Source organism: Phyllobates terribilis, unplaced genomic scaffold (genome assembly GCF_046119375.1).
Source record: "Phyllobates terribilis strain yellow unplaced genomic scaffold, ASM4611937v1 Scaffold_4__5_contigs__length_816908805, whole genome shotgun sequence".
In the NCBI taxonomy this organism is placed as follows: domain Eukaryota; kingdom Metazoa; phylum Chordata; class Amphibia; order Anura; family Dendrobatidae; genus Phyllobates; species Phyllobates terribilis.
Genome location: NW_027362764.1, coordinates 42,149,367 through 42,166,562, shown reverse-complemented (window position 1 = coordinate 42,166,562; position 17,196 = coordinate 42,149,367). Strand labels below are relative to the sequence as shown.

Below are 17,196 nucleotides of genomic sequence, written 5' to 3'. Positions count from 1 at the left end.
AAGAGGCCCTGAGAGCCATTAAGCAGACCGACCCCGACAGCGTGGGAAACGAGGACAGGCTGTTGACCGAACAATTTATAGAGGGACTATATTGCAATGTCCACCGAACCCAGTTGCGGGCCATAGCCTTACAGGATCCTCATCTGGACTTTGCACAGTTCAAGGACAGAGCCATCCGGGTGCTCCGAGAACCGGCACCGGGTGGCGTTGTGACCCACAGGCGCCCAGCTATCACTTACCACCAGGAGGCGGCGCCCTTGTCGGCAGGGCCTGTGGGGGCTGATGCGCAGGCTTTGAACAATGACCTGGCTCCAGACCTGCACCATCAGGTCCAAGAGCTAGCTAAAAGTGTTGCTGCGCTAACCCGAACTGTGCAGTCTTTACAGGTTTCCACTCCAGGGAAGATCCAGCTGGCATCCGGACCGGAGGACATCCCGTGGCGTCGACCAAGGAGGACCCCACCGGCCAGAGGAAGACCCAGCGACCGATACAACGAGGACGGACAACCCATCTGCCGCCGCTGCAATCAACCCGGACATATGGCAAGGTACTGTCCTTTAAACTGGCACAACCTGGGGTAGAGGGCCAACCCCCAGGAAAAAGATCACCAGGCCCATCGAGCTGGCGCGACAGATATGTGGGAGGACGTCCAGTCTTGCCTGTGGTACTGAATGGCATTCCTATGAGTGCCCTACTTGACACCGGGTCACAGGTCACCACCATCCCGTACGTGCTCTTCAAGCAGTACTGGAATGACTCGGATATAACCCGCTACCCTGACGACGACTTGAGTATCATCGCCAGCAATGGTCAACCCGTGCCGCAGATCGGATTTAAAGAGATGACCATTAAAATCGGTAGAGTCGAACTGGCAGCACAGGGACTGGTCATTGTAGACATTGACAAGCGTGAGAGTCACCCAAAGATAACTCTAGGAACTAATGTGATTGAAAATTGTCTTGCAGAGGTGATTTTCATTTTACAGCAGGTTGCCAAGAACGCCAGCTCCGGCCAGCAGCGAGTGCTCCAGAAAGAGATCCGGGCACTGATGCGACGGCAACAGGTGGAACTCTCCGGCGGTGAGATTGGTAGCGTAAGAATGTGTGACCCTTTCCCTATTGCCATGCCCCCGAAAAGTGAAATGATGATTTGGTGTCGGGCAGCTATTGGTCTGAGAGGTAGAGATTACCAAGCAATGGTAGAACCAGCCTATTCAGACAGTAGGCCCACCATTTTGACAGCCCGGGGGGTGGTTGATGTACGCCATGGGAGGGTGCCCGTTCGCATAATAAATATCGGGAAGAGGGAAGTGTACCTACCCCGGTATGCCACGCTAGCCAAATTATACACCATCAACCAAAATTCTATACAGTCTGTGGAACCCTTGCCTCCATCTCACCCGGAGGAAGGTAACGGCTCTAAGAAAATAATGGAGGATTGGTGTCAGCAACTACATTTGGGTACTGACTCCACTCCCTCCCATCAGAAACAGGGAGTCTATCGGGTGGTTCAAGAGTACGAGAGAGTGTTTAGTAAACACCCGTTAGACTTCGGGCGAGTCAAGGGGGTAGAACACCACATCCCCACGGGAGACCATCCTCCCATAAAAGAGAGGTATCGACCCGTACCCCCTGCACACTACCAACACGCCAAGGGGATGCTTAGAGACATGAAGGAGGCTGGGGTAATCAGGGATAGCTGTAGCCCCTGGGCAGCTCCACTAGTCTTAGTCAAAAAGAAAGACAACACCATGAGAATGTGTGTAGATTACCGGAAAATTAACCGTATCACACACAAAGATGCGTACCCCTTACCAAGAATAGAGGAGTCTTTGGCTGCTTTAAAATCTGCTAACTTCTTCTCCACCTTGGATCTCACTAGCGGGTACTGGCAGGTTCCTGTAGCAGAGGCGGACCGGGAGAAGACCGCATTCACCACCCCGATGGGACTTAGCGAGTTTACCTGCATGCCGTTTGGACTCTGCAACGCACCAGGAACCTTCCAGCGACTGATGGAGTGCTGTCTGGGACACCGGAACTTTGAGACGGTCCTGTTATACCTGGACGATGTCATCGTCTACTCCAAGACCTACGAGGACCACCTGAAACACCTGGCGGAAGTGTTCGAAGCTCTGGCAAGTTACGGCCTAAAGGTGAAACCCTCCAAGTGTCACCTCCTGAAGCCAAAGGTGCAGTACCTGGGACACATGGTGAGTGCTGACGGAGTGGCTCCCGACCCTGATAAGATCACCGCAATTAAGGAATGGCCAAGCCCCTCCAGCGTAAAGGAAGTGAGGCAGTTCCTCGGGTTGGTAGGCTACTACCGAAGGTTTATTCCCGGTTTCACCAGAAAGGCAGCTCCTATGCAGGACCTCCTGATAGGCCAGTCCAGGAAGGCCAAGAACCAGAAGCCACCCTTCAGATGGGAGAAGCTGGAAGAAGAGTCCTTCCGCCAGCTGAAGATGGCCCTCACGGGGGATGAAATCCTGGCATACCCTGATTATAGCCAGCCCTTTATCCTCTACACCGACGCCAGTAACATCGGGCTAGGAGCCGTACTGTCCCAGATTCAGCAGGGGAAAGAACGGGTAATTGCTTACGCCAGCCGAAAACTGCGACCCACCGAAAGAAACCCTGAAAATTACAGCTCATTTAAGCTAGAGTTCCTGGCAGTGGTGTGGGCAGTCACCGAACGCTTTAAGCACTACCTCGCTTCTTCCCGGTTCACCGTGTACACGGATAACAACCCGTTGACACACCTGGACACAGCAAGACTCGGTGCCCTAGAGCAGAGATGGATGGCCCGTTTGTCCAACTATGAGTTTACAATCAAATACCGGGCAGGACGCTCCAATACCAACGCGGACGCCCTGTCCAGGATGCCAAATCTACCGGACGTAGGGGAAGACTCAGAGGGACTGGAAGAAGTTGAACTCCCCGCATTCCACCGTCATGGGACTATCCAGTATTCCCACCGTTTAAGGAGTAAATCCGCTACGTTCAACCCTTTACCTCATTACAACTGGGCGGAGACGCAAGACAGTGACCCTGCCGTCCGACTGGTAAAGGAGATGCTGACTCGGCCAGATGCACGCCTTGACCCAGACGCTCCGGAGGAAGCCAAGCAACTGTGGGCTGAGAAGAGTCGACTGTTCCTTTACAAGGGGAAGTTGTGCCGCAGAATGGTTAACTCCCGGACGCATGAATTAATCTGGCAAGTAGTGGTGCCAAGAAGAGACGCAGCTATGGTGATGGAGGCATACCACGACGGAGCTGGGCACTTCGGATGGAAGAAGCTGGAGTTCCTGCTGCGCGGGCGGTTCCATTGGGTGGGCATGAGAGGAACCATCGAGAGGTGGTGCAGAGACTGTGGCCCGTGCAACCTAAGAAGGAAGGACCGTGCCAGCCAGAAGACTCCCCTGCAGTCCATCGTCACCCGGCAGCCGTTGGAACTGGTAGCCTTGGATCATGTAAAACTGACCCCAAGCAGAAGTGGCTACGTCTACGCACTAACCATCGTGGATCACTACTCCCGGTTCTTGGTTGTCGTCCCCGTCAAGGACTTAACAGCTCGAACAGCAGCTAGAGCCTTCCAGCAGCATTTCTGCCGTCCACACGGGTACCCGGACCAAGTGTTGACGGATCAGGGACCTGCCTTTGAAGCGGAGGTCTTCCAAGAATTCTGCACTCTGTATGGCTGCCGGAAGATAAGGACGACACCCTATCATCCGCAAACTAATGGACTTTGTGAGAAAATGAACCAGGTGGTGATAGATCTTCTAAAAACATTGCCCCTGGAAGAACGCAGTCTGTGGCCCGAGAGGTTGCCCGACCTAGTGGACCTATACAACCACATCCCGGTAGGTTCCACTAACTGTACCCCGGCTTACCTGATGAGGGCAAGACCTGGTAAGCTACCTGTTGACCTGGAGATGGGAGTCCTGACACCCGAGGACACTTCACCAGAAGCAGACTGGGACACAGAGAGGCAGCAGCAGTACCGGAAAGTACAGGAGAGCGTGGAGCGTAGTCTCTGTCAAGCTAGGGAAAGACAAGAGAAAACTTACAACCAGTATGCTCCCGCTGTTCCCCTGGTGCCCGGAGAGCAGGTCTTGAAGAGGAAAAGACGGCTCCATAAGTTGGACGACCAGTGGGAGAAGGACCCGTACACCGTACTGCCCTCAAGCCACGACAACCCGAAGGTCTGTACCATCAGCAAAGACGGAGGGGAAACCACAACCATTGTATCCCGGGATCACCTGAAGAAGTGTCCCGAACAGCTACGGAACCCTGAAGAGGAACAAGAAGACCCTCGACCCGTAGAGGAAGGGAAAGATATGGTTAGTACTGTGCTCGGAGACTTTCCTCGGTCCTGGACTCAAGTCAATGGTGCAGTTGTGGTACCCGTCCTCACGTTCCTCCAACCAGAATCCCAAGTACTTACAGAGCAACCGGTAGAGCTGGAAGAACAGCCGGTCCAGGAGGCAGAAGACTCCACACAAGCAGACCAGGAGGATCAACCCTCTGCTTATAGTGAGCCTGCCATACCCCTAGTGAGCCAAAGGGTCCGTAGACGGCTGCCCAGTTTACCCTTGACAGCTCCTATTCCCTGTAGCTCAGGACCAGTCAACCAGCTTCGTAGGTCCACTAGGGTCACTAGAGGCCAGCTGCCCGTACGGTGGAGGATCTAAGTGTTTAAGTTATTTTATTAATGTTTATCTGTTATTGTTGCTTGTGTATAATTTTGTGTTTCTAGTTATTTACAGGAGTCTTTGGTGGATTTACCGGGAATCCTTTGTGTATAGTTGGAGCGTAACCCAGGACGGACTAAAGACTGTTAAGGACTCGGGGCAGGACAGACCCCTACCTGGTTACGTCTCCCTGTTTTGGTGAAATGGACACCTTTGTTTTCTTCAAAGACTGCACCCGGTTGCGGACACACCGTGACCATCTTTATGTGTTTCCTTATTGTATTTTATTGTTGTTGTTATACCCTGTTATGTTTTTGTAAAATATGTTTAGTCCCGGAGTACTAAATTTCACTAGGGGGGAATGTGGCACCCCAGGGGTCTGGTCTCCACAATAATAGCAATATTATGTCTGAGAGCAGGTGGGAGGTCTCTTGGTCAGGGATCTTATGCATGCCACACCTCCTGCCCAGTCCTGGGAGGGGAAGAACTTCCCCTATAAAAACCTAGGGCTGAGGCAGGGTTAGGGAGAGAGAGAGAACAAGAGTAGAGAAGAGAAGCAGCATAGGAAGAAACAACAGGAGCTCTGTGGGAGCAGTGCTACAAGGAGTCAGGGGCTGGCAGCTGCAGAGCTCGCCCTGACTGAGAAGTTATCTCCGGACCCGGAGTCCGAGGCTGTGGGGACTAATCCTTACCCAGCATCAGAAACCGACCGGCAGGGGATTGCAGGTCCTCTGGCCCAGAAACCCGAAGGCACGGTCACACGCGTGGGACCAGCACCGCCATCGTGGAGCGGAAGCCATTAGAAGGCCCCGAGTCACCGGCCATACGGCTGAGCACCACACGGTACACTCAGGGACGTGGGCTACTTTTACCCGCCTCTAGCAAGGTAGCCAGAAGAGTACAGTTAGTTGGGGAGGCCTACAACTCCGCCTGGCCAGGGGAAATCCCATCTGCTCAAGGACTGACCAGGCCCCGATCGCTAGCAAGTACTCCGGGAGGGTCTATCTTTGTCACCAGTAAAGACCCTGAACTACACGCATCGTCTCTGAGTGGTTCCTGCTACCCCCATCTTCCACGTCGGCTGCCCTGAGGCCATACCCCTCCCGTTGGGGGTTATACCATCCCCGCTGCACCATCCTTCCACCGGCCTCAGCGGTCTGCCCTGCAGCGGCAGCTCCAAAGCTGCATTCAACGGGTGGCGTAGTCATCCAACATCTACTGCTAATAGACTCGCCACTTAGTTTGACTCCCTGGGCACGGACCGGGTCACCGCCACGAGACTACTACCCCCATCTGATCCGGCTCCGGGTAAGCCCCCGTGCACGCGATGCCGCACGACACAGAAGGCCCAGGGGCGCGTCACATGGATGGCGGTAATATGATTGTCAATGTTCCCAGGTATGCCCGGCATAAGGAGTATTGGCGGGAGGGGGGAGGGGGGAGAGGGTTTTGACTGTATTACTACACGTTATGTGAATTGTTATATGTATATTGATAACTGTTTGCTGTAAATTTTTGAAACCTAAATAAAAATAATTGGTTTAAAAAAAAGAAAACCAGGATATATCCCTTCACTGACAGCAAGCAGAAATTTTGATAACTTCTGTACAGGCCGCTATAGCCGGCAGACTCTAAGGTTGTTATTTGGCCGTTACCTGCCATGGCAAACATCAGGACCACACAATCCAGATCTCAGGGTGCCGATGGGGTTAAAGCGGGAGCCCCCCACACTCTGTTAACTATTTAGATTCTGTAGTCACTATTGACAGCAGAATCTAAGGGGTTAAACGTCCATGGTCGCCGCCAACACTGATCGTGGATGATGCAGCAAGTTGTCAGCTATAATGTACAGGTGACAGTTACAGGATTGTCACCTGTCGGGGTCAGTAAAAAGAGGTCTGGTGGTCACTAAGGGGTTAAAGCTGGGTGAATTTACTTTCTACGATACTGTCTGTTTCCCAATTTTACCAAAAGTGGATTTAACTAGTTAACAGCTAATAGGAATATATTGCGGATTTTTTTTTTAGCATAAGTGGGACCAGATCCTTCCCACATCTGATCCCACTATGTTCGTCGCTTTATATTCACAGAATATTCCAGAATAATCAGGACGCTGTGTGGGACACATTTTTCATGGTTTTGTTAGCAGCAAATGGAAAAAAATCATTGTATTCTCAAATAACCTTTTCCTGTCGGTGTCGTCCAACTGTTTAAAGGGGCAGGAAACCTGGAGCCTCTTTATTTGCCTATGAAAAAAGAATGCATTTATTATTCTCTGTTATCAGCCATTTTCAGCTGAGGATCTTCTTCCTATTCTAGGTGTCTGATGCCAGCGGGTCCATGAAGGTCTCTGTGGTCGCAGAAGAAAACCCCTTCTCCCAGGCCATGCTGATCTCCGAGGAATGCTTCATCCTGGACCACTCCGCGGACAAAAAGATCTTTGTGTGGAAAGGTCAGGCTTCCTGTTTATTTTACCCGACGCGTTTTGTGTTGTGATCAAATCATTAAGTTTTCAGCTTTACTGTTGCATCCAGCGCCATCAGGCTGCACAACGACGGATCGCAACAAACACCTCAGTCACAACCGGACTGACATCATAGACTCCTCATACAAAGCGACATTCAGAGACGTCAACATGGCCGAGCTCACCGAGGAGATGGCAATCTACAGGAGGTTTCATACTGACTCTAAAAAAAAAAAAAAGATTACAGCGAAATAAAAGCTATCTGCTAGAGAGAAATCAAAGCCAAACGTTATGTTCCAAATATCAGATTCTGCAGACGGAACAAACCACTATAATACCGCCCCCTATATGGAGAAGTATAACTACTATAATACTGCTCCTATGTACAAGAATATAACTACTATAATACTGCTCCTATGTACAAGAATATAACTGCTATAATACTGCTCCTATGTACAAGAATATAACTACTATAATACTGCCCCTATGTACAAGAATATAACTACTATAATACTGCCCCTATGTACAAGAATATAACTACTATAATACTGCCCCCTATGTACAAGAATATAACTACTATAATACTGCCCCCTATGTACAAGAATATAACTACTATAATACTGCTCCTATGTACAAGAATATAACTACTATAATACTGCCCCCTATGTACAAGAATATACCTACTATAATACTGCCCCCTATGTACAAGAATATAACTACTATAATACTGCCCCCTAAGTACAAGAATATAACTACTATAATACTGCTCCCTATGTACAAGAATATAACTATTATATTACTGCCCCCTATGTACAAGAATATAACTACTATAATACTGCACCCTATGTACAAGAATATAACTACTATAATATTGCTCCCTATGTACAAGAATATAACTACTATAATACTGCTCCTATGTACAAGAATATAACTACTATAATACTGCTCCCTATGTGCAAGAATATTACTACTATAATACTGCCCCTGTGTACAAGAATATAACTACTATAATACTGCTCCTATGTACAACAATATAACTACTATAATACTGCTCCTATGTACAAGGATATAACTACTATAATACTGCTCCTATGTACAAGAATATAACTACTATAATACTGACTCCTATATACAAGAATATAACTACTATAATACTGCACCTATGTACAAGAATATAACTACTATAATACTGCCCCCTATGTACAAGAATATAACTACTATAATACTGCTCCTATGTACAAGAATATAACTACTACAATACTGCCCCTATGTACAAGAATATAACTACTATAATACTGCTCCTGTGTACAAGAATATAACTACTATAATACTGCTCCCTATGTACAAGAATATAACTACTATAATACTGCCCCCTATGTACAAGAATATAACTACTATAATACTGCCCCTATGTACAAGAATATAACTACTATAATAATGCCCCCTATGTACAAGAATATAACTACTATAATACTGCCCCCTATGTACAAGAATATAACTACTATAATACTGCCCCTATGTACAAGAATATAACTACTATAATAATGCCCCCTATGTAGAAGAATATAACTACTATAATACTGCCCCCTATGCACAAGAATATAACTACTATAATACTGCTCCTATGTACAAGAATATAACTACTATAATACTGCCCCCTATGTACAAGAATATAACTACTATAATACTGCCCCTATGTACAAGAATATAACTACTATAATACTGCCCCTATGTACAAGAATATAACTACTATAATACTGCCCCCTATGTACAAGAATATAACTACAATAATACTGCCCCCTATGTACAAGAATATAACTACTATAATACTGCTCCTATGTACAAGAATATAACTACTATAATACTGCCCCCTGTGTACAAGAATATACCTACTATAATACTGCCCCCTATGTACAAGAATATAACTACTATAATACTGCCCCCTATGTACAAGAATATAACTACTATAATACTGCTCCTATGTACAAGAATATAACTACTATAATACTGCTCCCTATGTACAAGAATATAACTACTATATTACTGCCCCCTATGTACAAGAATATAACTACTATAATACTGCCCCCTATGTACAAGAATATAACTACTATAATATTGCTCCCTATGTACAAGAATATAACTACTATAATACTGCTCACTATGTACAAGAATATAACTACTATAATGCTGTCCCTATGTACAAGAATATAGCTACTATAATACTGCTCCTATGTACAAGAATATAACGACTATAATACTGCTCCCTATGTACAAGAATATAACTACTATATTACTGCCCCCTATGTGCAAGACTATAACTACTATAATACTGCCCCCTATGTACAAAAATTTAACTACTATAATATTGCTCCCTATGTACAAGAATATAACTACTACAATACTGCTCCCTATTTACAAGAATATAACTACTATAATACTGCTCCTATGTACAAGAATATAACTACTATAATACTGCTCCCTATGTGCAAGAATATTACTACTATAATACTGCCCCTGTGTACAAGAATATAACTACTATAATACTGCCCCTATGTACAAGAATATAACTACTATAATACTGCCCCCTATGTACAAGAATATACCTACTATAATACTGCCCCCTATGTACAAGAATATAACTACTATAATACTGCCCCCTATGTACAAGAATATAACTACTATAATACTGCTCCTATGTACAAGAATATAACTACTATAATACTGCTCCCTATGTACAAGAATATAACTACTATATTACTGCCCCCTATGTACAAGAATATAACTACTATAATACTGCCCCCTATGTACAAGAATATAACTACTATAATATTGCTCCCTATGTACAAGAATATAACTACTATAATACTGCTCACTATGTACAAGAATATAACTACTATAATACTGTCCCTATGTACAAGAATATAGCTACTATAATACTGCTCCTATGTACAAGAATATAACGACTATAATACTGCTCCCTATGTACAAGAATATAACTACTATATTACTGCCCCCTATGTGCAAGACTATAACTACTATAATACAGCCCCCTATGTACAAAAATTTAACTACTATAATATTGCTCCCTATGTACAAGAATATAACTACTACAATACTGCTCCCTATTTACAAGAATATAACTACTATAATACTGCTCCTATGTACAAGAATATAACTACTATAATACTGCTCCCTATGTGCAAGAATATTACTACTATAATACTGCCCCTATGTACAAGAATATAACTACTATAATACTGCTCCTATGTACAAGAATATAACTACTATAATACTGCTCCTATGTACAAGAATATAACTACTATAATACTGCCCCCTATGTACAAGAATATAACTACTATAATACTGCTCCTATGTACAAGAATATAACTACTATAATACTGCTCCCTATGTGCAAGAATATTACTACTATAATACTGCCCCTATGTACAAGAATATAACTACTATAATACTGCTCCTATGTACAAGAATATAACTACTATAATACTGCTCCTATGTACAAGGATATAACTACTATAATACTGCTCCTATGTACAAGAATATAACTACTATAATACTGCCTCCTATATACAGGAATATAACTACTATAATACTGCACCTATGTACAAGAATATAACTACTATAATACTGCCCCCTATGTACAAGAATATAACTACTATAATACTGCTCCTATGTACAAGAATATAACTACTACAATACTGCCCCTATGTACAAGAATATAACTACTATAATACTGCTCCTATGTACAAGAATATAACTACTATAATACTGCCCCCTATGTACAAAAATATAACTACTTTAATACTGCTCCTATATACAAGAATATAACTACTATAATACTGCTCCTATGTACAAGAATATAACTACTATAATACTGCTCCTATGGACAAGAATATAACTACTATAATACTGCTCCTATATACAAGAATATAACTACTAGATTACTGCTCCTATGTACAAGAATATAACTACTATAATACTGCTCCTATATACAAAAATATAATTACTATAATACTGCCCCTATGTACAAGAATATAACTACTATAATGCTTCTCCTATGTACAAGAATATAACTACTATAATGCTGCTCCTATGTACAGGGATATAACTACTATAATACTGCTCCTATGTACAAGAATATAACTACTATAATACTGCTCCCTATGTACAAGAATATAACTACTATAATACTGCTCCCTATGTACAAGAATATAACTACTATAATACTGCCCCCTATGTACAAGAATATAACTACTATAATACTGCCCCCTATGTACAAGAATATAACTACTATAATACTGCTCCCTATATACAAGAATATAATTACTATAATACTGCCCCTATGTACAAGAATATAACTACTATAATGCTTCTCCTATGTACAAGAATATAACTACTATAATGCTGCTCCTATGTACAGGGATATAACTACTATAATACTGCTCCTATGTACAAGAATATAACTACTATAATACTGCCCCCTATGTACAAGAATATAACTACTATAATACTGCTCCTATGTACAAGAATATAACTACTATAATACTGCTCCTATGTACAAGAATATAACTACTATAATACTGCCCCCTATGTACAAGAATATAACTACTTTAATACTGCTCTTATATACAAGAATATAACTACTATAATACTGCTCCTATGTACAAGAATATAACTACTATAATACTGCCCCCTATGTACAAGAATATAACTACTATAATACTGCTCCTATGTACAAGAATATAACCACTATAATACTGCTCCTATATACAAGAATATAACTACTATAATACTGCTCCTATGTACAAGAATATAACTACTATAATACTGCTCCTATATACAAGAATATAACTACTAGAATACTGCTACTATGTACAAGAATATAACTACTATAATACTGCTCCTATATACAAAAATATAACTACTATAATACTGCTCCCTATGTACAAGAATATAACTACTATGTTACTGCCCCCTATGTACAAGAATATAACTACTATAATACTGCCCCTATGTACAAGAATATAACTACTATAATATTGCTCCCTATGTACAAGAATATAACTACTATAATACTGCTCACTATGTACAAGAATATAACTACTATAATACTGTCCCTATGTACAAGAATATAGCTACTATAATACTGCTCCTATGTACAAGAATATAACGACTATAATACTGCTCCCCATGTACAATAATATAACTACTATATTACTGTCCCCTATGTGCAAGACTATAACTACTATAATACTGCCCCCTATGTACAAAAATTTAACTACTATAGTATTGCTCCCTATGTACAAGAATATAACTACTACAATACTGCTCCCTATTTACAAGAATATAACTACTATAATACTGCTCCCTATGTACAAGAATATAACTACTACAATACTGCTCCCTATTTACAAGAATATAACTACTATAATACTGCTCCTATGTACAAGAATATAACTACTATAATACTGCTCCCTATGTGCAAGAATATTACTACTATAATACTGCCCCTGTGTACAAGAATATAACTACTATAATACTGCTCCTATGTACAAGAATATAACTACTATAATACTGCTCCTATGTACAAGGATATAACTACTATAATACTGCTCCTATGTACAAGAATATAACTACTATAATACTGCCTCCTATATACAAGAATATAACTACTATAATACTGCACCTATGTACAAGAATATAACTACTATAATACTGCCCCCTATGTACAAGAATATAACTACTATAATACTGCTCCCTATGTACAAGAATATAACTACTACAATACTGCTCCCTATTTACAAGAATATAACTACTATAATACTGCCCCTATGTACAAGAATATAACTACTATAATATTGCTCCCTATGTACAAGAATATAACTACTATAATACTGCTCACTATGTACAAGAATATAACTACTATAATACTGTCCCTATGTACAAGAATATAGCTACTATAATACTGCTCCTATGTACAAGAATATAACGACTATAATACTGCTCCCCATGTACAAGAATATAACTACTATATTACTGTCCCCTATGTGCAAGACTATAACTACTATAATACTGCTCCCTATGTACAAAAATTTAACTACTATAATATTGCTCCCTATGTACAAGAATATAACTACTACAATACTGCTCCCTATTTACAAGAATATAACTACTATAATACTGCTCCCTATGTGCAAGAATATTACTACTATAATACTGCCCCTGTGTACAAGAATATAACTACTATAATACTGCTCCTATGTACAAGAATATAACTACTATAATACTGCTCCTATGTACAAGGATATAACTACTATAATACTGCTCCTATGTACAAGAATATAACTACTATAATACTGCCTCCTATATACAAGAATATAACTACTATAATACTGCACCTATGTACAAGAATATAACTACTATAATACTGCCCCCTATGTACAAGAATATAACTACTATAATACTGCTCCTATGTACAAGAATATAACTACTACAATACTGCCCCTATGTACAAGAATATAACTACTATAATACTGCTCCTATGTACAAGAATATAACTACTATAATACTGCCCCCTATGTACAAGAATATAACTACTTTAATACTGCTCCTATATACAAGAATATAACTACTATAATACTGCTCCTATGTACAAGAATAAAACTACTATAATACTGCTCCTATGTACAAGAATATAACTACTATAATACTGCTCCTATATACAAGAATATAACTACTAGAATACTGCTCCTATGTACAAGAATATAACTACTATAATACTGCTCCTATATATAAAAATATAACTACTATAATACTGCTCCTATGTACAAGAATATAACTACTATAATACTGCTCCCTATGTACAAGAATATAACTACTATAATACTGCTCCCTATGTACAAGAATATAACTACTATAATACTGCCCCCTATGTACAAGAATATAACTACTATAATACTGCCCCCTATGTACAAAAATATAACTACTATAATACTGCTCCCTATATAATAGAATATAACTACTATAATACTGCCCCTATGTACAAGAATATAACTACTATAATGCTTCTCCTATGTACAAGAATATAACTACTATAATGCTGCTCCTATGTACAGGGATATAACTACTATAATACTGCCCCCTATGTACAAGAATATAACTACTATAATACTGCTCCCTATATACAAGAATATAACTACTATAATACTGCCCCTATGTACAAGAATATAACTACTATAATGCTTCTCCTATGTACAAGAATATAGCTACTATAATGCTGCTCCTATGTACAGGGATATAACTACTATAATACTGCTCCTATGTACAAGAATATAACTACTATAATACTGCCCCCTATGTACAAGAATATAACTACTATAATACTGCTCCTATGTACAAGAATATAACTACTATAATACTGCTCCTATGTACAAGAATATAACTACTATAATACTGCCCCCTATGTACAAGAATATAACTACTTTAATACTGCTCCTATATACAAGAATATAACTACTATAATACTGCTCCTATGTACAAGAATATAACTACTATAATACTGCTCCTATGTACAAGAATATAACTACTATAATACTGCCCCCTATGTACAAGAATATAACTACTATAATACTGCTCCTATGTACAAGAATATAACTACTATAATACTGCTCCTATATACAAGAATATAACTACTATAATACTGCTCCTATGTACAAGAATATAACTACTATAATACTGCTCCTATATACAAGAATATAACTACTAGAATACTGCTCCTATGTACAAGAATATAACTACTATAATACTGCTCCTATATACAAAAATATAACTACTATAATACTGCTCCTATGTACAAGAATATAACTACTATAATACTGCTCCCTATGTACAAGAATATAACTACTATAATACTGCTCCCTATGTACAAGAACATAACTACTATAATACTGCCCCCTAGGTACAAGAATATAACTACTATAATACTGCCCCCTATGTACAAGAATATAACTACTATAATACTGCTCCTATGTACAAGAATATAACTACTATAATACTGCTCCTATTTACAAGAATATAACTACTATAATACTGCCCCCTATGTACAAGAATATAACTACTATAATACTGCTCCCTATGTACAAGAATATAACTGCTATATTACTGCCCCCTATGTACAAGAATATAACTACTATAAAACTGCCCCCTATGTACAAGAATATAACTACTATAATACTGCCCCCTATGTACAAGAATAGAACTACTATAATACTGCTCCCTATGTACAAGAATGTAACTACTATAATACTGCCCCTATGTACAAGAATATAACTACTATAATACTGCTCCCTATGTACAAGAATATAACTACTATAATACTGCCCCTATGTACAAGAATATAACTACTATAATACTGCCCCCTATGTACAAGAATATAGCTACAATAAAGCTGCTCCTATGTACAAGAATATAACTACTATAATACTGCCCCCTATGTACAAGAATATAACTACTATAATACTGCTCCTATTTACAAGAATATAACTACTATAATACTGCTCCCTATGTACAAGAATATAACTACTATAATACTGCCTCCTATATACAAGAATATAACTACTATAATACTGCACCTATGTACAAGAATATAACTACTATAATACTGCCCCTATGTACAAGAATATAACTACTATAATACTGCTCCTACGTACAAGAATATAACTACTATAATACTGCCCCTATGTACAAGAATATAACTACTATAATACTGCCTCCTATATACAAGAATATAACTACTATAATACTGCACCTATGTACAAAAATATAACTACTATAATACTGCCCCCTATGTACCAGACTATAACTACTATAATACTGCTCCTACGTACAAGAATATAACTACTATAATACTGCCCCTATGTACAAGAATATAACTACTATAATACTGCCCCTATGTACAAGAATATAACTACTATAATACTGCACCCTATGTACAAGAATATAACTACTATAATACTGCTCCTATATACAAGAATATAACTACTATAATACTGCTCCTATGTACAAGAATATAACTACTATAATACTGCCCCCTATGTACAAGAATATAACTACTATAATACTGCTCCTATGTACAAGAATATAACTACTATAATACTGCTCCTATATACAAGAATATAACTACTATAATACTGCTCCTATGTACAAGAATATAACTACTATAACACTGCTCCTATATACAAAAATATAACTACTATAATACTGCTCCTATGTACAAGAATATAACTACTATAATACTGCTCCCTATGTACAAGAATATAACTACTATAATACTGCTCCCTTTGTACAAGAATATAACTACTATAATACTGCCCCCTATGTACAAGAATATAACTACTATAATACTGCCCCCTATGTACAAGAATATAACTACTATAATACTGCCCCCTATGTACAAGAATATAACTACTATAATACTGCTCCTATGTACAAGAATATAACTACTATAATACTGCTCCCTATGTACAAGAATATAACTACTATATTACTGCCCCCTATGTACAAGAATATAACTACTATATTACTGCCCCCTATGTACAAGAATATAACTACTATAATACTGCTCCTATATACAAGAATATAACTACTATAATACTGCCCCCTATGTACAAGAATATAACTACTATAATACTGCTCCTATGTACAAGAATATAACTACTATAATACTGCTCCCTATGTACAAGAATATAACTACTATAATACTGCCCACTATGTACAAGAATATAACTACTATAATACTGCCCCCTATGTACAAGAATATAACTACTATAATACTGCTCCTATGTACAAGAATATAACTACTATAATACTGCTCCCTATGTACAAGAATATAACTACTATATTACTGCCCCCTATGTACAAGAATATAACTACTATATTACTGCCCCCTATGTACAAGAATATAACTACTATAATACTGCTCCCTATGTACAAGAATATAACTACTATAATACTGCTCCCTATGTAC

At 39.9% G+C, this 17,196-nt stretch overlaps 1 protein-coding gene across 1 annotated transcript in view; it reads left to right on the top strand.

Annotated features, from left to right (window-relative positions):
* Positions 1-17,196, top strand: part of SCIN (scinderin) — a 273,292-nt gene that overhangs the window by 211,306 nt on the left and 44,790 nt on the right. Inside the window, exon 6 of the mRNA XM_073677281.1 lies at positions 7,010-7,142. Within this exon, the coding sequence (XP_073533382.1) occupies positions 7,010-7,142 (133 nt within the window). The remainder of the gene's footprint in view (positions 1-7,009; positions 7,143-17,196) is intronic.